This window comes from Gigantopelta aegis, chromosome 9 (assembly GCF_016097555.1).
Source record: "Gigantopelta aegis isolate Gae_Host chromosome 9, Gae_host_genome, whole genome shotgun sequence".
NCBI lineage: Eukaryota > Metazoa > Mollusca > Gastropoda > Neomphalida > Peltospiridae > Gigantopelta > Gigantopelta aegis.
Window position 1 is genome coordinate 12784038 of NC_054707.1, and position 22407 is coordinate 12806444.

The 22407-nt window shown below is 37.1% G+C and overlaps 2 protein-coding genes across 4 annotated transcripts; one reads left to right on the plus strand and one right to left on the minus strand.

The window, feature by feature from the left end:
* Positions 1 to 1310: 1310 nt before the first annotated feature.
* LOC121381297 (secernin-3-like) lies at positions 1311 to 16954 on the plus strand. Of its 3 annotated transcripts, XM_041510547.1 has the most exons (7): positions 1326 to 1350; positions 1913 to 1967; positions 10622 to 10802; positions 11575 to 11762; positions 12399 to 12604; positions 13528 to 13740; positions 14888 to 16954. In XM_041510547.1, exons 2-7 carry the CDS (start codon positions 1957 to 1959, stop codon positions 15391 to 15393), a joined length of 1305 nt encoding a protein of 434 aa, XP_041366481.1. In that variant the 5' UTR covers positions 1326 to 1350; positions 1913 to 1956; the 3' UTR covers positions 15394 to 16954. The 3 variants fall into 3 exon arrangements, with proteins under 3 accessions (XP_041366483.1, XP_041366481.1, XP_041366484.1); XM_041510549.1 differs by lacking the exon at positions 1913 to 1967 and having other exon boundaries at positions 1311 to 1350; XM_041510550.1 differs by lacking the exon at positions 1913 to 1967 and having other exon boundaries at positions 1328 to 1346.
* Positions 5021 to 6607, minus strand: LOC121381298. Its single transcript, XM_041510551.1, has 4 exons — positions 6543 to 6607; positions 6169 to 6288; positions 5743 to 6018; positions 5021 to 5598 (listed from the first exon to the last, which is right to left on the minus strand). The coding sequence occupies exons 1-4, from the start codon at positions 6603 to 6605 to the stop codon at positions 5323 to 5325; spliced, it is 735 nt and encodes a 244-aa protein (XP_041366485.1). The 5' UTR covers positions 6606 to 6607; the 3' UTR covers positions 5021 to 5322.
* Positions 16955 to 22407: the final 5453 nt, after the last annotated feature.

A 22407-nucleotide genomic window follows, 5' to 3' on the forward strand; every position in this document is an offset into this window, starting at 1 on the left:
ACATCCAATAGTCCAATTAAAAAAAAAGTGCTCTTGTGCGCTCGCTCGCTCTCTCTCTCTCTCTCTCTCTCTCTCTCTCTCTCTCTCTCTCTCTCTCTCTCTCTCTCTCTCTCTCTCACACACACACACACACACGTTTTTCAGGACATACATGTCCTGAAATGCAATTTTCTGCATTCTACAAGTGAAATTCATCATGACAAAATTATGCTGGTAAATGCATTTTTAAAGACGTTTAGTTTTTGTCAGTTTATTCAGTGTAAAGGGACAGACCCTACTAGTCAGGGGCGTAGGCTGTGGGGGAGGGTCGGGGGTTCGGACGACCCCCCCCCCCCTCCCACTGAAGCAAATGGTCCGCTTTCAGAACTAAAATATACAGGTTTATACATATGGAGTTTCTGCTAGTGCAAAAACAAAATAGAAAAGGTCCACTTGGTTCATATTCGAACCCCCCCCCCCCCCCCAGGTCCAGATCACGCTACGCCCTGCTAGTTTCAACCCGTGAAAATGCACACTAAGTTTAGTTAATCTACAAACCTGTAACACATTTGGATAAAGTTACAATTGAGTGAAACATGAGTCTGTGACTTTGAAATGATGAAATACCCTCTAAAAATAGACTAAACCTCGACTCTATAACTGTTACTTCTCAGACGCGCGTGCGTTTTAAAAAACATATTATAATGCATTTTGTGCTATTAAGAACACAAGGATGACCAAAAACACGAATGTACAGAAATGGATAATCTAAACACTAAAATATAAGTAAAGTATGATTTCAGTTTTCAAAAACTGCTCTAATAGCAAAAAAATATACCTTAGTGTTTAAAAACTAGGGTATGTCCCTAATACAACTTTGTTTTACGGTTTTGTTTTGTTTTTCTTTTTTCTTTGCTTTATAAATACTGTGCGTGCGCGTGCGTGTGTTTGTGTATATGTCTTTGTTTTTTTACTGTGACGTAACGCAGATTAATTTTACGGTATGTGAGCTATTATAATTAATATTTAATAAAGAATCCATCAGTAACAAGACAGACACAATCTGCTGTCAAATGTGCACTAGTATTTCAAAGACTCAGTCTTTCTCGACTTTTATTAAAGCCAATTTTCCACTTACTTCTCATTCACTAACCTTTAATAACAAATCATTAACCCCTTCCCAGAAGACACACCTTTGGGTGTGCGAATGAAATAAATATAAAAACTAAATATAAAATGAAGTGAACGAAAGTAAAATAATACCTCATACAATGTAGACGATTTGTTTCTGTTCAAGAGTTGCGATTGTAATTCAGAATTATTTCCCTTAGTGTATCTGCATTGGATCCGTCTTGGTTCTCTGCCTGGTGTGTAAGTCACGTTATCGTCTGTCGTTTTTGCTAGTTTGCCTAGATATTCTTACAAACTTTATTACTAATTTCTCTAGAATAAGGTATTTGTTAAAGTATTACTAGATAAAATTACAGGCATATTATGTCGATTTCGTAGATTAGGGCACGGTTGGCGAGCTTCGAAATGTATTGATTTATTTGGCGATGAAGAGGGCTCAGGCAGGAAAGGGTTTTTGCTTTAGATAATTTTAAGTAATTAAAAAAAAATAAAAAATGGTGTTTTATTTTTAAAATATTGAAAGTCATGGAACATCTAGGTCAATTTTTTTTAATATCCACTGGACTAAACAGGAATTTAAAAGGTGTAACTTTATGTAATTTCTTATGATGTTGTATTTGGGTGCATTATCTTTATGACATAATGATGTTATGTTTCAGGTTTATCAGTAGTTCACCAAGGTAAACATCTACGGTCCGTTTTTGAACATTTTGTCATTTGCACAGCAATAAAAATCACAATAATAAATATCGTGCCGGAGACGTTTATCTTGATGAACTAGTTTATCAGATATTAATTTCAGATCGTTTTGGGTTAAATGTGTTCAACATTAATCACTACATACAAATGTGCAACAGGTAAATGTTTAATGAAACTGCCTAATTAGAATAATAGTTTCTGGTACAAGTCCTTTTGTAGATGGTTTTACTGACACAAATCTCAAGAAAATAAATTTTTGTACCGTGACTATACTTCTTCTCTCAGCTGATATATGTTACATCACTAAAAGGAATGCATGCAGCGCTACATATTATGTGATGTCAAGTACTACTGTTGATTATGGAATGACGTAATGAACAGGTAGCAACATCCTAATTGACGAGACCAATTAACCAATGAAAAGAGCGTATTATCATCTAGGGGCTGGGTGCTAGACATTTTTTTCTAGCACGGCTTTCTGGCCCCTTTCTACTGGTTGATTGAACTAGAAAGGGAAATCTATGACAAGGCTGAGAATCAGTGCCCAGTGCATACCGTTGATAACTATATTTCCCATAATCACACGTGAAGACCAATACAGATAAGAAACAACAATGGAATGTCTCTTGACTGATGCACAGCAGTGTCAATATCATTACCACATTACATCTTACCCCAATAACTGTTTATCATCTCATTCAGGCTCCCAACTGTGGAAGGTCGTTTTATTTCTTGAAAAGTTCAAGTTCTAGGTCATGTAGGATCTGTGGCTGAACTTAGCAGTGTGAAATGGTTCCACACATTATGATCAATTGGATTCAAGTCTGGAGACCCAAGTTGGCTGTTAAAACGTACTCTGGGTGGGAGCCGGTACGAGGATATGAAACCAATCGGGCACATGGGAATTATATCTGGTGTGGCACAATCATTAGTAATACTACTAATAGTAGCTGCATGGGGCACAGTCTCTAGTGGGGTGGGGGAAACAAGCCACAATTTTATTTTTATATAATGTAGGAAACACCCCCCCCCCCACCCCACCCCCTCCTCCAAAAAAACAACATTTTCATCCTTAAGTGGATAGGGGCACGGGCCCCCCACCACTCACCCAGTTTCCTATGAGCTTGCCAGTATCTACAGTAGCCTTAAAGGCTACCATTGTATCAGTGGCTGGTTATGAAGAACATTTTTAGACTATCTGCCATACCTGGCTTAAGTAATAGGTAGTTGTTTTTATACCCACTCTCCCAAATAAATAAATAAACAAATCAATGAGCATTGATTTATCAATTATCAACTATTGGATGTCAAATATTTGGTCATTGTGACACATAATCAGAGGAAACATGCTACATATTTTCATTAGCAGCAAGGGATGTGTATGTACTTTCTTACAGACAGGACAGCACATACCACCACCTTTAATACACCAGTCATGTGGTATTGGTTGGGATGGGAAAAAAGCATAATATTAATGTAGGGTTTCTTCCAGATTGACAAACAGATTTTCATATTTTTAGGGTAAAGTGGTTCCACTGCTCCCCTGTCCTCTCTAGTTATGGCCATCATACTCCACCCAATCCACTTTAAAGGTGCTCTGTCAAAGTTGCAATAATGGTGATTCCCACCAAATTGTTTTAATTAATTTTGCCTTTGAAACATAAAGTTTATACCTTCAGCTATATATGCTATAAAAAAAAATCACAACCAATTAATTCCATTTACTGGTAGAAAAAAAGAAGAAAATATTTTAGGGAGTAATCTTGGATGTGTCACACACATTAACTAGTGACGTCACTGTTTTTTGCCTCACTAACAACTAACAAAGAAATAAAGATGGTGACTATGCTATATTTAACCACACATTCGGAAAACCCCTCTTGTCATCCAGTTTAAGATTTAAAAAAAAATATAATTCCTGAGTTAATTATGGAAATATGATTATGCATGGGATCAATTAATTTGTAGTTATTTATTACAAATAAATGTGAAAATAACAAGATATTGTAGTTTCAACTTTGACATAAGACCTTTAATATTTGTTTTGTTATCTCATCTATCAATACAAACTGGTCACTAAATCAAACTACTGACCTACAAACACAGATGTACATGTGTGTAGCAGGGTGTAAGGACAGACTTAATCATGTTTGTGTGTGGGCATTTGCGATGTACTGCTAAAGTATTTCGTGGTTTTACCAAAAGGTTAGTTAAACTTTTTACTCGTTAGGTCTCCGAATGCTTTTAGTGATTTAAAAAAAAAGGCAGTCACTGAATGCTGAAATGTCTAGATTGTCTGCAATGGGGATAGCAGCAAGCTGTACTAAATTGATTTCAATATATACAGGTAAAAATTACTCATCAGTTAACTAGGGAATTTATTAAATGATGTTTGTTTAATTTTCATTTTATTAGTGCATTTTATTTGCATATTGACTATATTTACGACAGAAACAAAATTAGCACGTTCATGTTAACACTGGTATGATGCTGTTACATGTATGTCTAAAGCTGGTACAACCAGATTATTTTTTTGGGGTGGGTGGGGGGTTGGTGGAGGTGGGGCCACATACAGCCTGATGTTTGTACACTAGTGGCAGTTCATCAGACCTGTGATATGCTTTTAGTTGTATCGACCAGGGCATTTTAGCATTCAGTTTTTATTTGTTGTACTGATTCAGTATGACAGTTGTACATTAGTGGATGTCCATTGATAGGCTTGTTATAATGTAACCATGGACATCTTAGCATTAAGTTTAGTATTAAGTCATTTTAAATTAAATTCTAGATTTTCTATAAATTATTTTTTTTTCAAAACAGGCCTCTGTAAATTGCTAGAACAGTCGTTTGATTCGCATATTACTCACAAAAATTTAATTTTGTGTAACCTATTTTTTTTTTGCGCAAAATTTCTAGCACCATTTATATGGATATAACGCTTTCTAGACGATTCGTCCACCGTACATTTCGTCCACGTACATTTCGTCCACCCACATCGGACATTTCGTCCACTCAATTACAGAATTTACTATATAACTATAAATAATTATTTCTTTGACAGTGTAGTTGATTATTATCATTATTAAGTGGTTTGCTTTATCAAAGAAATATAAATTACGACCACAAATCAATGACACTTTCAAAATATTTATTAACTGGCCGTGTCCATTTCGTCCACCGACGATTCGTTTGTACCCCATTTCCGTTCTTCCCATCCCCCCTCTCTCTCTCTCTCTCTCACACACACACACACAACTTGCATCTTCTTTTCGTAGGCAGATCAGACCAGATCAGATCAATTTGTTTTTCGTTGTAATTTGGCATTAAGAAAAGTAATAACTTTTCTGAGACCACCGACCCACTTCAATAGGTAAACTTCATATAATAGCAAGGTAACAATATTAATAATAACATTTTGAATAAACAAACAAACAAAGCAAAAAACCATGTCTTTTCATTTCAATTTAATTTAAATTATCAGTCATAACATATGACATTGCGTTTCAGCCTATGCTACAACAAATGTCCAATAGCTCGAAGAAGGTGTTTGGCAGAAATTTCACCATCATGGTATTGTGTCCATATTTGGAAAACTTCCCCCTGCCTCGTCCTCTGCTTGGATCTCTGTAGACGTCCAAGCCGTCCGTCGCTAACTCGCTCCATCATCATTTTGACTAACTTCGCTTCGCGTAGAAGGAGAGGAACCAACAAGTAAAACTGGATTCCATCTCTGGTAGCCCTTGCGTTGATTCTCCGATGCCAGCCTTCTGTGTTGTTGTTAGTTCGAATCTGAATGTGAAAAAGCACACCATGTAGATATAATAATAAAAACTACTACTACTGCTACTACTACCACCACTACTAATAAAAATAACTAAATATATAACAAATTAGTCATGGACAACACAACAACAATACTAAACGTGTACTTACTGGCAATCCAAAAATGGACCAATTCTCCACCTTCCATACGCTACTTCTGAACCATGTTCTTTTCATGTATGCAAGAACGTTCTCCACCTTTGGCGGGATTTCCGGAACAGCGCAAAGTCGCTCGAACTGCTCCTCAATATCCTCAGCTGGCAAATAAGGCAGAGACAGAACTTGTTTCAGGAATACGTATGTGCGTCCCTTGTCATGGTACGATTTTTCCAGTCCTTCTTGTCTGATCCTTTTGAAAACCGCCTGGGTCCAGTGAAATAAGCACCCCTAAAAAGAAAAACGTCAAACAAAAATGTGAAATATATATAAATAAAAACCCGAAACAAACATTATAAAATTTAAAAAAATTTAAAATGTAAACAAATCGTAAAATGATGACAGTAAAATTATAATTATAATACTAAATAGTTAACATACTTTCAATTCAACATGTGGTAGTACGGCGCGTATCGCAGCCCAGGTAGCCGCTTCAAAATCAGACACGACACGTCTCACTTGTGGCTGTTGTTGCATTTTTTCTAGAAGACTGTTGAATACCTATGAATGAAAAATATTAATTAGTCAATATCGTGAGTGAATACTTAAAACACTAACATAACTTTGCAACAGATACGGTAAATAAATATCTTTAAATCTTTGTTGGTATATAAAGGCTTATGAATGTGACTCTCCCAGCGAAAATGTTAATTTTTTTTAAAACTTGCCCACATTGTATACGTGTTGTATTTTACCATGAATACATTAAAATAAATGTACAAAAGTATAAATACCAATACCAATATAACACTTACCCCTAAATAATCGATTGTTTGTCTTCGCGACATCAAAACAAACGCCAGTGGTACTTGGGTCATTGTCTCTCTCCCGATCTGACGAATGCATGGAGTCCAAACAGTTGCACAAAAGGAGGCGCCATGATTTTAAATGTTCCATCGACGTACCATGTTTTCGCCTGGGCCAGCTGATGAACTTGAGCTGGCGTTGCAAAAATCAGATGCCGCTGTTCGTTGACACGGACTGACGCTTGGAAAAACGTTTCTGCATCCGAGTCTACCGAGCACAAGTACTCTACATCAACCTGTAAATATTAAATACATTGTTCATAAGGTAGGAAAGAAGAAAGGAGTAGCACTAAACACATTATAACCATGGTTTATGAACCAATTGTGTAACTTTTTCAGGAGTTTCCTCAAGTCTAAATAGAACACGTGTAAGTTATACATACATCAAACTGCAGGTCTTTGGGATCATCGGGTCGGAATTTCTTTCGATGTCGATTGGCCTTCCTTGCCCAGCTATCAAACGTACACGAGTCAGACTGAATATTTTCAACCTGGTCGGCAGCAAGCTTCACACTTTCAACAATCTCCTTTGCCGACCGAAAAATGTGCTCCGCAGCTAGAGTTTTTGACCTAAATGGAAGAAAACATGTTTTATGTAGTTACGCACAATAAAGACATTAAACAAATAACGTTAGCAAGTGCAATATTTTAAATAAAACATCATTAACGAATTGCATAATGGGAATAAATGTACCTGTTTGTTTTCTTCGGTTCGATGTAGCAGTCCAGGTTTTGCTTGATGGTTGTGCTCCACTTTGCCTCGAGAAAAGATATTCCCATTTTGGTTAACTGTAGCTTTGCACCAGTTGTGGGTTCCTCTAACACTGCAAGTCCAGTTAATTCGGTCGCCATTCACTTTCTATAATACATGGTAGACACCGTGGTTAATTTATTTCAACACATACATAATATAAAAATTGTGTATTAATAAATAAAGATCACATACTAGTATAATTTATCTATTGTTTTATATTAATACATGCACATGTATTTACCTTTCTGGTATAGGCATAACCGATTGTTTCAATCAGCTTCGGTTTCCCTCTATCTGTTCCTTGGTCTACCACTACAAACTCCGGAGTGTAATTCTCCGTTTCACTAATCTCCATCGGCCTCGTTTCAACCAGTGACCTATAATATAAGAATACTTAGTGCACTACTTTTGTAAGTCTATATTTCATGTATAATACGATAAAATCTTCAACAAAACCCCCCCCAAAAAAAACAACCGCATACACCACCACCCCCACCAAAAAACCCCCACAAAAAAACCTAAACAAAACAATGACATACTTACTCTTCTTGTAATGCATATGAGGAGATATTTGGTCGAGTTGGCAAAACTGGCACCTCAGGCAACACAGCAGAAATGTCGATGGTCTGCGATGCATTGCATTCAAATGAAAGGCGTGTGCTCTCTGCTCTTGGTTCACCCGTTATGCTCGACTGATCAAGTTGAACAGCAAACGTTCCAACATCAATTTGTGACCTTGACGACGTGTTCTAAAATGTAAAATACACTTTAAATGAATAGAATTGCACAACAGGAAAAACCTCTGTAAGTCATTAAGTGTTCTGTCTAATGTAAAAACATGAAACATATAATAGCATCGATATACATAATGTCAAGCTGCATAAAGTATATAATATTTTAATATCGGTGTTAAAACAAAAACAAGGTATAACAATAAGACATACCTCGCTATGTGATTGTACCAGTGGTCGTGGTGGTTGAGGAGCAGAACTGGTGGTTGGCGGTGGAGGAGGAGGCAGAGAAAATCCCGGCGGTGGTGGTAGAAGTGAAAAACCTGGTGGAGGTGGAAGACGACGAAGTACTGGCGTCGCTTGAGGAAGAGAAAAGCTAGGTGGTGGTGGTGACAGAGTATCAGATGTTGTGCAAACACAAATCTCACATTTCCAGTCGATTTCCGTCCCATTCTTTACTGCTGCTCTATATATATCTCGTGATATTCCTGTACATAAAAAAGATGGTGCGTAAATATATATTTTGAGGGCTCAGATTATAATGAGAAATTTTAGATAAATAATTACTAAAAGGCACATATAGTCATGGACGACGAAATGGCGACCGTATAACGCAATATATTACATCATAATTGATTTGAGGGAGTACGTAAATATAGTAAGACGTTTGCGGTCAATATAGCATTTTACTATTGTTACAGTTACATTCTAATTCAACACTAGTTCTTTGTTCATATGAAAAATCTTATTTTATTTATATAGAAATAACAAATTTATAGCTTGTACCTAATTATATAGCTAAACAGAAATGTACTAGAGAAATGGAACGTTTTAATGGAAAGTGGAAAGACAAACAAATAAAATGACAAAGTTAACGTACCTGTACCACAGCGTCGATGTTGCCATTTAAAACAACCTTCACATTGCAATCCTTCTTGGTGTGGCTTTACGCTCCTTTTGCATGACAGACAAATATTACTCATTGTGAACAAATTCCGAACATTTTTACCTTATGGTATAGGCCTATTTATGCCCTTGCTTGTCTACTTGAGTCATGACGATAACAACTCATAATTAACGGTGCCATCTTTTACAGTGAATTTGGTTTAAGTTTGTGAGCAGGAACAGGTAGAAACATCAAACATCAATGGATTAGTTTGATCAATTAACCCAAAACAACTTAATAGACTATCTAAATACGGGGCAGGCGGAGACATCAAAGGATCGGTCTTACTAATTTAGGGGCTTTACACCCCAACATGAACAGCAATTAAATATTGTATTATCTTCCTTAGTATGTGTTTGTAAAAGTAACAATGTAATTATATATGGCAGCCGTTAAGCCTCGTATTCCCTACCCACACCAACATCGGTCAAACGGATGTTTGAACAATTATATCTAGGACTCTTGATTCAAATTTATTCACATTTAAGAATCCTAACAACATAATTGCGTCAACATTTTTATTTATCTTTTGGATTGGTATTAATTTATTTTCCTGAGTATATTGTTTTTATTTGGATACATTGCCTTGCCAAAGTCGAACGTTTGTGTCCACAACAAGCATGCTTGCACAATATTTTGTGAACATACATAAAGACATACATACCACCCTCGGGATATCAAACACAACGATTTAAAAAAAAAAAAAAAAATATCTACCATATCAAATAAGTTATATATATATATATAATTTTTTGTTGTTGTTGTATTGGTGCCGTGCAAGGAATATATATTAAAATAAACCTAGTGGACGAATTGTCCAAAGGTAATTTTTGCCTGTGGACGAAATGTACGTGGACGAAATGTACGGTGGACGAATCGTCTGTGGACGAAATGTCCAGAGGACGGATCGTCTGCATCCCGATATAACGGGTTACGAAAAAAGGAAATGGGTTACATGGATTTATTTCTGCGTAACCGATAAATGTGTCACACAGATTTACAATTCTCAGAGGCCTATAAAATGTGGATAGGGTGCTCAAGTTTTATTTTTTATTAAAAATTATATTATCAGTGTTTTTGCCGGAAAGAAATTTTTGGGTATGGCACTATAGAAGTGAATGCAACCACAGTCAACAGCGGGTATGAGAGGCCTCTCCCAGAAAGAAAATGGGTTAGTGTTAGGGTTAAGAAAATAATACATTAATGATAAAAGTAATTAATTTTGTCACAAGGTTAACTTAAAAAAAAAAATCTACCAAAAATTCTGGGTATGGCGCCATACTCATTTTACCCTCTGGCAGAAACCCTGATTATCTGGAAATTGGACATACTGCACATTAAGTAATTCTTTTTTTTTTTTTAAATGGATAAAATATCCTACCATTGCCCTCTATTGTTAGGGTTAGAGTTAGATTTAGGGTTAGGGTGATGTTCCTTCTTTATACATGTATCAATATAATGGACCAGGGGTGTAACAGGTGGAATTTTTTATTTTTTTTTAAAGTTGGCCAATAATTTTTTTAGGGTGGACCTTTATCCAGGGATAAAAATATAGAATTTATTTTATGATGGCTTTATTATTATTTTTTGTTTACAGATACCTGAACAGTGTGACAATGGCCCAGCAGTGTAAGTCGTGTGACACGTTTGTGGCTCTGTCCCCAGGGACGGCAGGGAGTGCAGTGATATTCGGGAAGAACTCGGACCGACCTCGCACTGAAGTCCAGGAGGTCGTGCTGTATCCAGCCAAGGAACATCCGGCGGGCAGTCGAGTGGCTGTAAGTTGGTAGTTCGGTCTAAATATAGTCCTGTAGAGCTGGGTGGTATTAAAATTTCAGGTTCGGTATCAGTATCGGTATTTTTGGGTTGATTTACCTCTGTATCGGTACAGTATTTTGTATTGATTCAATACCGATACCAATATAGATTGGTATTTTCAGTATACTCGGCTTTAAATGCATGTCCGAATTAAGTCTCACCTGCTAATTTCATCTAAATAAAATTAAATTCCATATACAAGGCCCTCATCTCTCTTCTTCGTCAGATATATTGTTAGTGCTTTACTAAATGACGAATAACATTTTTCAATACCGAAATTTCAGTATTTTTTGAAATTTGCTCAGTGCAGTAAATCTGTATTGATTTGATGCCGATACCGAATGGTATATACGGTATACCAGCCAGCTCTATAGTCCTAGGCCCTTAAGGTGATCTCTGTGCTAAGGTCATTTTGTGAAACAGGGTCCTGGAGCTTTGTAGAAATTGTGTTGGAGTGAATATATATTTTAATACTGATTCCTTTTTCTTACGTAATACACTAAAACCGCTAAGAAAACTTGTATTTATAATGTATGTATAGTTATTTCATCATTAAGAAACAATACGATACTCACGATGTACGACTGAAAAACAGAATAAGTTTAATATTCTCTATATACAACAAAAGGAAGTTTATTTGTACTTAACATGTTTTAAGTCATCTTATATTGGAAAGCTACAATTATATACATATCCATGTACATGTATAAGCAAACGTGAGTGTCTTTTCAGTGTACGTACATTGAGATCGACCAAGTCCCGAAGACTCAGTCTGTGATACTAAGTCGCCCAGCATGGCTGTGGGGGGCAGAGATGGGAGCCAATGAACACGGTGTGTGTGTCGGGAATGAGGCAGTCTGGGATAGGCTGAACGGTCCAGACGATCTCATAGAACGACTGCTTGGAATGGACTTGGTCAGGTGGGCATCACTTTTACAGGTTAATAGTGCTCTCTCTCTATCTCTCTATCTCTGTCTCTCGCTCTCTCTGGCAAAGCACACGCAATGACGTCACATAGTTTAAAGTTTTTGTGTTTACATCTTTCTGGTTTCAGTGTTAAACTTGTAATAAAATGGTAGTTTAATGCAATTCATTATATGTATTTTTTTTACAGAATATAGAGAATTTTGAGTTCTGAAAATTTAAAGCAAAACCCAGATCAGTAAAGTAGTTTACATTGTTTCTATATACATGGACGTGTAGCCGATGTAGGCTATATCGAAAATAAAGGCTTTTTTAAAATTTTAAACAAAACAAATAGCTGGGGTAATAAATAGAATAACAAACTCGGTACCAGTTATTATAAAATTTATGTCCCTCGTGAAATAGTTATCACTTGTCACTCACTAAAGCTCGTATGAAGTGATAATTATTTCACTCGCTAAAGCTTGTGACAAGTGAAAATTATTTCACTCGGGACATAAATTTAATAATAACTGGTAACTCGTTTATTATCCTCTATATATAAACTCAATAGTTTTAATATTTTACTGTACTCGATTCTCAGAGGCCTGATTTACTGTACTCGTAGCGTGACACCTGTTTCATGTATTCAGGCTGGGCTTGGAGCGCTCGACGACGGCTGAAGAAGCCTTGGACGTGATGACCTCTCTCCTGGACAAGCACGGTCAAGGCGGGCCGTGTGGGGAGGAGCCTGGCTCGGAGAGCTGGTCCTATCACAACAGCTTCCTCATCGCCGACGGCAAGGAAGCCTGGGTTCTTGAGACGGCCGGGACGTACTGGGCGGCGGAGCGTGTCACAGGTTGGTAGTCTAATAATTTACATTTTGAATGTTTATATTGTTTTAGTCATCACTTCTTTCATGTTCTTACCTTTGTTTGTCACCCAATAGCCAGTATATTCTGTGTTGTGGTGCATTAATTAATTCATTCATTCATTCATTCATTTTTATTCATTTTCATTCATTCATTCATTTTCATTCATTCATTTCATTTCATTCATTCATTCTTATATTCATTCATTCATTCATTCATTCATTCATTCATTCATTCATATATATTCATTCATATATTCATTCATTCATTCTTATTAACAGCTAGTTTAGGAAATAGTTTATTGAAAATTAATCTAAAAAATACTGAAATGCCATTTTCAAATCTTTAATCGATGATATCAAATTCATCATTGTAACTAACCCATTGGTTTGAAGTTACTTGTAATTTTTAGTACTGGGTAAATGATAACCACTACAGGTGCAAAAGTATACTGCCCTTTATATAACAGCAAAATGAGATGATGCTCTATCATAAGGGAGATCATTCCTTGCATCTTTGCTTTACTGTGAGGGGCGAGATGTAGCCCAGTAGTAAAGTCCTCGCTTGATGCACGGTTGATTTGGGATTGATCCCCATCAGTGGGCTATTTCTTGCTCCAGCCAGTGCACCACGACTGGTACATCAAAGACCGTGATATGTGCTAGCCTGTCTATGGGATGGTGCATATAAAACATCCCTTGCTGCTAATCGAAAAAGAGTAGCCCATGAAGTGGCGACAGTGGGTTTCCTCCCTCAATATCTGTGTGGTCCATAACCATATGTTTGACGCCATGTAACCGTAAATAAAATGTGTTGAGTGCATCGTTAAATAAAACATTTCCTTCCTTCCTTTGCTTCACTATCGTCAATGTTACCCTAGTCTGTTTTCCTGTTTCTTCTTGAATTGCAGAAGGTGTACGTAATATATCCAACGAACTGAGTATCGGGACAAAGTTTGACAAGTCCTCCTCTGGGCTGATCGACAAGGTGACAGCTCTGGGATGGTACAAACCGGATCAGGGTCCGTTCAACTTCACGAAGGTGTTCACTGAGGATGACTCCATTCAGTTCTCCACCCGCTACAGACGAGGCAAACAGATGCTCAAAGACTTCAGTGCTTCAGGTGGGGGGGGGACATGTTATGTTCTAATTATCTTGATTCTGTGAATGCTAGAACTTAGTAGAATAACAACTGAACATGTTCAGTGGGTTTTTGTTCAGTGTGTTTTGTTTGGTGTTCGTGTTTTAAGTTGTTATTGCATTATTGATAAGAAAACGAACAGGGGCCTAATTCACAAAGGTCTCTTAGGCTCTGCTAGACAACAAAGCATCCTCTTTGCAAGTCTCTTAGCATTGCACTGCGAGATCGCAAAGTTGCAAGAGTTTAGTGAATTAAGCCCCAGCAGTCTTAAATTTGTATAAATGTTACTGGTGATGTAACGTGCACGTGGGTTAAATTTTCTTGATGTTTGTAAAATATTTCTTTTAAAACATTTTGGACATTATAATTTTTTTTTAAGTTGACTATTTGTAAAGGATATATTGCTGAAAGACGGTTCTTATCCTTACGAATTTAAAAGTCGTGACATAGGTATTACCTCACAAACTATAGGTCCTAGGTTAGTGAAACTTGGTTTATAGGTGCACCTATGTTATGGTAGGTGTAGTTCTTGTCTAACAATATGCTGGGATGTTGTTACACTAAAGTGGGCTGATTGTATAATGTGCTGGGGTGTTGTTAAACTAAAGTGCGCCGATTGTACAATGTGCTGGGGTGTTGTTAAACTAAAGTGTGCCAATTGTACAATGTGCTGGGGTGTTGTTAAACTAAAGTGTGCCGATTGTACAATGTGCTGGGGTGTTGTTGAACTAAAGTGCCGATTGTACAATCTGCTGGGGTGTTGTGTGCCGATTGTATAATATGCTGGGGTGTTGTTGAACTAAAGTGTGCCGATTGTATAATGTGCCGGGGTGTTGTTGAACTAAAGTGTGCCGATTGTATAATGTGCTGGGGTGTTGTTAAACTAAAGTGTGTTGATTGTATAATGTGCTGGGGTGTTGTTAAACTAAAGTGTGTTGATTGTATAATGTGCTGGGGTGTTGTTAAACTAAAGTGCACAGATTGTGTAATATGCTGGGTCATTGTTATACTAACTGGTAACATGTGGCCCTGTGTTTATTTAGGTCAGTTTGGGGTGAAGGACATGATGTGTATAATATACTGGGGGGGTGTTGTACTAACTGCTAACATGTACCATGTGTTTATTTAGGTCAGTTTGGGGTCAAGGACATGATGAAGATTCTCCGAGACGAGGAAAGTGGGATCTGCATGACGGGAAGTTTCTGTTCCAACGGCAGCCAGGTCTCCCGGATACCGTCCCCGGGCTCGGCCGTCCCAGCATGCCACTGGTTCACCGCCACGCCCAACCCCAACCGAGGCATCTTCAAACCATTCATATTCGGACCCAATGCCCAGATTGGAACCTTGACCGTGTCGCCCGATTTCGGAGACGAAGATCCGGTTAAGAAGAAGCCACGGTTTCAGAAGCAGGTTGATCGTCGCCACGAGCTGTACAAACACCACGAGAAGTTCATCGCTTTGATGGAGAGCCACAATCCCAAGGGACAGATGGTTCACGAGAACCTGCGAGAACTGGAATCCAAGTGTCTCGAAGACATGGATGAATTTCTGAACAATTTCGATGAAAGTGCTTTTGCTAAAGTTTCCGAAATATTCAAGCATATTGCAAACATGGAAATGAATTTTTACAAATAAGGAGGAGATGTTTTTGCATTATTTGTACTGCAATACAAATACTGACGTAAACTGTGGTGCAAGACAATAGCTTGTAGGTAAAATATGAGTGTATTGTTGTCGAGTTTAAAAATCTGAGATATGCCTATGTCCATATTCATATTAGTACATGCTATCACTGGAAAGCAACCACATATGCTTCTAATGCTTATACATCTCAGCTCTGTTTAGCTTACTACGTACGGATCCAGGATTTTTTAATGGGGGGGGGGGGGGGGGGGGCAAAAGCCATTCTTGTTTTTTAAAATAGAATTTAAAGGTCCTTGACAGATGGTCAGGATAAATTAGCATTTTTGGTGTATTCTGTAATATATATTGTTTGACCAAAAATAGGAGGCCTGGCCCCTGGGGGCCCCAGCCTGAATCCACACCTGCTTACAAATAATATTTATTTATTCTTGTGCAATAATTAATAATACATAGGAAATTAATAGAGCGTAATACTTTTCCACTTGCTTGTTTAGTAACCCAGTTTGTTATTGGTCCTAAGTAGTTCAGATACTCTCGAGTGCCAAATAAACGTACACCTACGTTTATTAAATTTGTGAAAAATTTTTGATGTCTACGCTTATTCAGCACCCTATGTTTAATTACATCTAAAAAACATGTAACCCCCTACGCTAATTCGGCACCCAACGCTTATTACAATTCTTAATTTATCAAATGCTTGCATATAGCCTCTATTAGGGGTACAGATTTTCCGCGATCACGGAATCGCGGACGGAATTGCAAATCTTAAACGGAATTTACAATTTTCCGAGTTGTCAAATAAAATGCCAACTTTTGTGGTCAGATAATACGTTTATTTATTTATTAATATACATACATTGTTTTTCTGCTTAATTGATCATTTGAACCATTAAGGCACAACAAAGTATGTTACTCTACACCAAAATGTAAACCGACATTTCCGAACATTGTTGGCCGCCATTTTGTTTTTATCGCTCGGCTCGGTTCGGTTTTATTCGGTTGGGTAAATTCCTAGGATGCGTTCGATTGAGTGCTCACCTGTAAATCGATGCAACAGTTCATGCAAGACTTTATATAAATTAATCAATTACACTTCAACACTTCATCTTTTCACCAAACATTGAAGACGGGGGTACCGAATTCTTAAAGGTAAATATGACTTTTTGTTAAGCTATGTATACTAGAGTAGATAAAGTACAGTTCCTTTAGGATACGGGGAACTGGCCCAAATTTTATTTACATTCTTTCCTCTTTTTATATATATTTTTTTACATTACAAATTCCACTCATTTTAATTACAAATTCCACTCAACCTTTTTATTTTCACTTGCAAATAGAGTTTATTAGAAATTAGCGAGAAAAATTAGGCAGAGTTACATCCCCTAACCGCGTTCTAGTTCCGGCGCGTTCCGCTAACAGCTGGCATGGCCGATGACCACAGTTGTTTATGAATCTTCAGCTGAGATTTATGCATGCCATCCCCTGGCATCATAAGTGTCCCCACCTATGCTTTAAAAATAAAGAATGATACAGGTCAAAATTAAGTTGATGAAATTACGTTTTGTTATAATTGACCATGTGTTAAATATAGGAGATGAATCTAGCGATTTTTTTTTCAAAGCTGCAATCTTCGCCTCACATTATTTATCATAATTTCATTTAAATGTACAAACACACTTACAGTTTTAATTAATTGTGTGTGACAGTGACACAGTTGTAACAGTTAGATAATAGAAACATATGTTTATAGTGAACACATTTTTTCATACTATGGAATTTACTACAAGTTATTTATTTGTGAGCCGCTTGTTTTCTAAATTACATGTACACATGTACACACAACTATATTTTTGTTATTTCCAAAACACTTATTTTTATTTTTATGTCAAACCAAATTTTTTTCATTACTAGTAAATTTTTACAGTTTAGCTAAATTTCCAGACCCTATGCTAATTCGCACTCTACTCTTATTGGTGTTTTTTTTAAATTTCCACACCCTATGCTAATTCCGCACCCTACTTTTAATTGATTTTAGAAAAATTTCTAGACCCTATGCTTATTCAGCCCCTATGTTTATTAGGCACTCGAGAGTATGAACAGTTGTCCAGAAATCACGTGTAAGATTGTGAGGTGTAAATTTAAAGTAAGTTGTGAAGAAAAGAAGTTTATACGGTTGGGAGAACTGTAAATTATATTCACTATACGACTATTTACAAACAAATTCATTGAATATTCATATAGTTATATATGTATTTGGCAATAAGGTGTTTACAACGGAAATTTAATATTTGTAATTTTATGGACACATTCTGATTAGGTTTTTAAAAATTATTTGTTGAATATTCATAAATGCAAATCATTAAATTCTTAACTTGGCAGATGAGAAGGAATAAACATCTATTTTGTATTATGTTTTATATTCTGTAAAATATAGTTAAGTTATTTCCATTTACTGGTATAATTTTGTCTTGTTCGTAATTCTTCTGTTAATTTTAGATAATATAAAACACTAATTCTTGGAACCTTTTTTTTCTTTAAAAAAAACCCCCCCAAAAATCCCACCACAAACATTTAACACAGACACAAAGACATTTTTTTGTTGTTGTATTTTGGACGTTACAAACATGGATGATGATGAGATGAATGGTGAAGCCGCAGTATTTCCATTTTGGTATGGGACTACTTGACAGGTTCGTGCTCCATGCTTGCTGTCAGTTGAGCTATCTCGGTATCACCGGAGCCCGGGTAATCATCCCCCATGTGGGGTCATACACTCGGGAGACACACCCATAACCCATATCCTTAAAGTCAAAGCATAATCACAATCCTAGTTAGGCTTGTGTATAATGTTTAACACATTCCTGGTGTTTCAATAAGGCATGTACGTTTTTACAAGTTTTATTTGGCCCAAAATCTCTCCTTAATATTTTGAAATGACAGACTTTGGACATAACTGTATAACTTTGTTTTTGTACAAGGCTGGTTCTTAATATTATCTTTGTTTTGCTTATCAAAATAAACAACCCACAAATCTTAATCTTAAGTTTGGGCAGTTATGTTTATATATATAATTTTTGTATCTTTGTTGAATGTTTTATTTATTATACTTTCAATGCTTTTGTTACTTTTACTTAAATTGTAAATAACTGCAGTGACCTGTCTATACAATTTATGTATGTATGCAAATCTTTGTACTGTGGCAGCATAATGCAGTATTTTACATGGATGTGATTGTTTTCATCTTGTTAATGTTTTAAGTTAATTGTTGATATTAAATTTAAAAAAAAACCCCACAAACACACCTTTTTAAAAATATACATCTCCAGGGGTTTATTCAAGATATTTTGCCAGTGTTCCATGTCTGATGGCATTGAGAAAATTAGAGAGAGTAAATCATTCTGGGGATATGTTTTCAGGCCAGTGAAGGATGCAGTACACCACCATTAAATTAATTTGTTAGAACATATATATATATATATAAAAAATATATAAAATACAGAAATTGGGAATTTTCAGTGCCACCTTCTTTTGGGAAGGGACTTATGTTCAGACCCACAGAATGGCTGGATAAATATGTAATTTTACAATAGGATTTTGGTAGATTAAAATTTTTATATCAAAATATTTATATATTTTTTGGGCACACATTAATTCTCTGTCTCTCTCTCTGTGTCTCTATGTCTGTCTGTCTCTCTTTCTCTTTCTTCTCTCTCTCTCTCTCTCTCTCTCTCTCTCTCTGTGTATGTCTCTATCTGACTCGGTATCTCTCTCTCTGTGTGTGTGTCTCTCTCTCTGTCGCTCTGACTCAGTCTCTCTCTCTCTCTCTCTCTCTCTCTCTCTCTCTCTCTCTCTCTCTCTCTGGTTTTGTTTTTTGGATTCAACAATTCATAGTATAGATATTAATCTTGTCTGTCTGCCCAGGTCAGTGTAGCTTTGAATTCATCTGTGTCATGTTTTTTTATGTTTTGTTTTTACTTTTTCAGTATTATATTCATAACAATTAATACTACTGTTTTGATATTATATGCTTATGTATCAAGAAATTTTGTTTTGTAGACATATTTAATGAGTTGTTGCACAAAATGATTTGATGAATATAACAAATTTAATGTGCTTATGCAATAGAGAAAATAAACATTAAAATATTTATTTTATTTTTATTTTTGATGCACAAACAAAGAGAAAGGATGCCATGGTAAACTGGATACGAGCCATTTGTCTTATATTACTATAATACTTTAAAGGAGTTTGCACACCCAAGTCATTTGGTATATAATATAATAATAATAATAATAATAATAATGGCACCCAAAACCACTATCAGACCACAAGACATACCAATTCATTCGGCATACAATCACCCTGTTTAACACACCATAGTACTGTTGAACCATTTGGCTATCAAGCTGTTTGACATGACTATCGGGCAGTTTGACATGACTATTGGGCTGTTTTAACATACCATAAAGCCCACCCCACACATGCGTAGCGCGTCACCACCACTTTTTCCCGATCGCTCAAAAAGCGATTTTTGTTTTTTGCATGCTGCTCCGATGCGCACAGTAATGCCATATTGTTGTATTTCATCATTGACGAAATTTTTATTTTATTAAAAAACAACAATGCCAAAACTAAATTTTAAAGGAGAAAAGTTAATCACAGAGATGCAGAAACAGCCATGCATTTAGTACAAACACGGAAATGGCCGTCAATGCTTGTATCCGAAACATGATTGAAAATATCGGTGATGGGATGATATACAGGTATCTATAGTCCGTCACACGGGGATACTTGTTTTCTTCTTCATACTATGGAATTTACTACACGTTATTTATTTCTGAGCCGATTGTTTTCTAAATTCCAAACAAAAAATAGTATATTTTTGCTATTTCCAAAACACTTTTACGTTTCTTTTTACGTCAAACCAAACTGAATAACCCCTACATTGTTCTAGGATGGGACGGACAATAGCTGGCTACATCTATAAAGACAGGTAGCAGTGTTATTTTCAAATACGATTCGTTTTTCTTTGTGTAGATTATTTTTATCATTGATCAGGTAATCGAACACCTATGCAACATGTTGCGTGACGCTAGGACCATTCATTCATGACCGTGAAGTATGACGTCATTGTGGAAGTGACGTAAAATCTTGAAAAAAAAAATGTCGTAAAGATACACAGTGTATTAAACAGTATAACTGAAAAGTTATGATGTGGATACATAATAACCATTAGTGGAACACTATAAACGTGTCAGATGGCAACCGATTTACGACCCACAGGTGAGGTACATTCAGGTAAACGTTGTACCTGTATATTTAAAAAAAAGAACGTACGTCAAGTCATGTGCAAAAAGTAATTTCCGTCGCGTGGAAATTCTGTGTCCCAATAAGTTGACGAGTTTTAGGGGTTAACTTTATAATTTCTGTCATTCACTGCACGTAAAGTTTTTGCAGTTAATTGTGTATTTCAATTTAATTATCGCTGCAGCGGATCTTGAGCGATCTCAATCAAACTCCAAACGATCAAAGCCATGTGCTTGGCATATCATCAATTGGGGGTTACAAATGTGACAGTCTGTAAGGCATTAAATAGCATCGATCTGTACATAAAATTTTAATAATTTTTGTCCACTATTTTTTCTTTCTTTGTTTGTTTTTCTATTTTTAACTACATGTTATCCAAATAACCTCAGTACCCAAACTCCAACCACTACCATAGGCATGTATTTGCGTAAGAAGCGGGGGGGGGGGGGGGGGGGGGGGGGGGGGGGGGGGTGGGGTGGGGGTGGGGGGGGGTGGGGGGGGGGGGTGGGGGGGTGGGGGTGGGGTGGGGGGTGGGGTGGGGGGGGGCAAGGCGGGCTAGTGCCCTCCACTTTTCAGATATGTTGCTTTGTATTTGCTTTATAATAGTGTAAAAGTGTGCTAATATAAAAGTGGGCCCCCCCCCCCCCCCCCCAACTGTTTGGCACCTTCCTGCACCACTAGCATCGGAAGTGAGATGAGGACCTAACACTGCCACCCCCACCCTCCAACTGGAGATAATGAATTTCCCTATCCCTCCACCTGGCACATGAACAGTGTTCAACAAATGTTTGAGAAAGTCCCTACCCCTCACAGAAGCATTAGCTAGTGGCCTGTGTATTATAGTAATACAGTTGATAATTTCCACTAACCCAGACTAAAAATTCACTATCCGTGACCTGTGCAGTGAAACTCAGTGGGTAGGAAGGTGCCAAATATATAAACCATCGCTGCTAGTGGGTAGGAAGGTGCCAGATATATAAGCCATCGCTGCTACGCCAGTGAAACTCAGTGGGTAGGAAGGTGCCAGATATATAAACCATTGCTGCTACGCCAGTGAAACTCAAGGTGCCAGATATATAAACCATTGCTGCTACGCCAGTGAAACTCAGTGGGTAGGAAGGTGCCAGATATATAAGCCATCGCTGCTACGCCAGTGAAACTCAGTGGGTAGGAAGGTGCCAGATATATAAGCCATCGCTGCTACGCCAGTGAAACTCAGTGGGTAGGAAGGTGCCAGATATATAAACCATTGCTGCTACGCCAGTGAAACTCAAGGTGCCAGATATATAAACCATCGCTGCTACACCAGTGAAACTCAGTGGGTAGGAAGGTGCCAAATATATAAACCATCGCTGCTACACCAGTTCAACTCCTCTAAACCAGACACCCTAAGGACCAAGTAAAATGTCCGGTTATAAGTGGTATCCGATTTAGAGAGGTTAAGTTATGTATTGTTTTCTAAAAGGGAACTGTGAAAACTATCCAGTTTTGAGGGAATTCTGGTTTACAGAGGGTCCGGTTTTGAGGGAATTCTGGTTTACAGAGGGTCCGGTTTTGAGGGAATTCTGGTTTACAGAGGGTCCGGTTTTGAGGGAATTCTGGTTTACAGAGGGTCCGGTTTTGAGGGAATTCTGGTTTACAGAGGGTCCGGTTTTGAGGGAATTCTGGTTTACAGAGGGTCTGGTTTTGATTGAATTC

Coding starts and splice junctions, on each gene's coding strand:
- LOC121381297 (XM_041510547.1), top strand. Junction 11,763..12,398: donor CTTGGAATGGACTTGGTCAG/GTGGGCATCACT, acceptor TCATGTATTCAG/GCTGGGCTTGGAGCGCTCGA. Junction 13,741..14,887: donor CAAAGACTTCAGTGCTTCAG/GTGGGGGGGGGA, acceptor GTGTTTATTTAG/GTCAGTTTGGGGTCAAGGAC.
- LOC121381298 (XM_041510551.1), bottom strand. CDS start 6,605: ATGACCCAAGTACCACTGGCGTTTGTTTTGATGTCGCGAAGACAAACA. Junction 6,289..6,542: donor AAACAATCGATTATTTAGGG/GTAAGTGTTATA, acceptor TTTCATTCATAG/GTATTCAACAGTCTTCTAGA. Junction 5,599..5,742: donor GGTCCATTTTTGGATTGCCA/GTAAGTACACGT, acceptor TTTCACATTCAG/ATTCGAACTAACAACAACAC.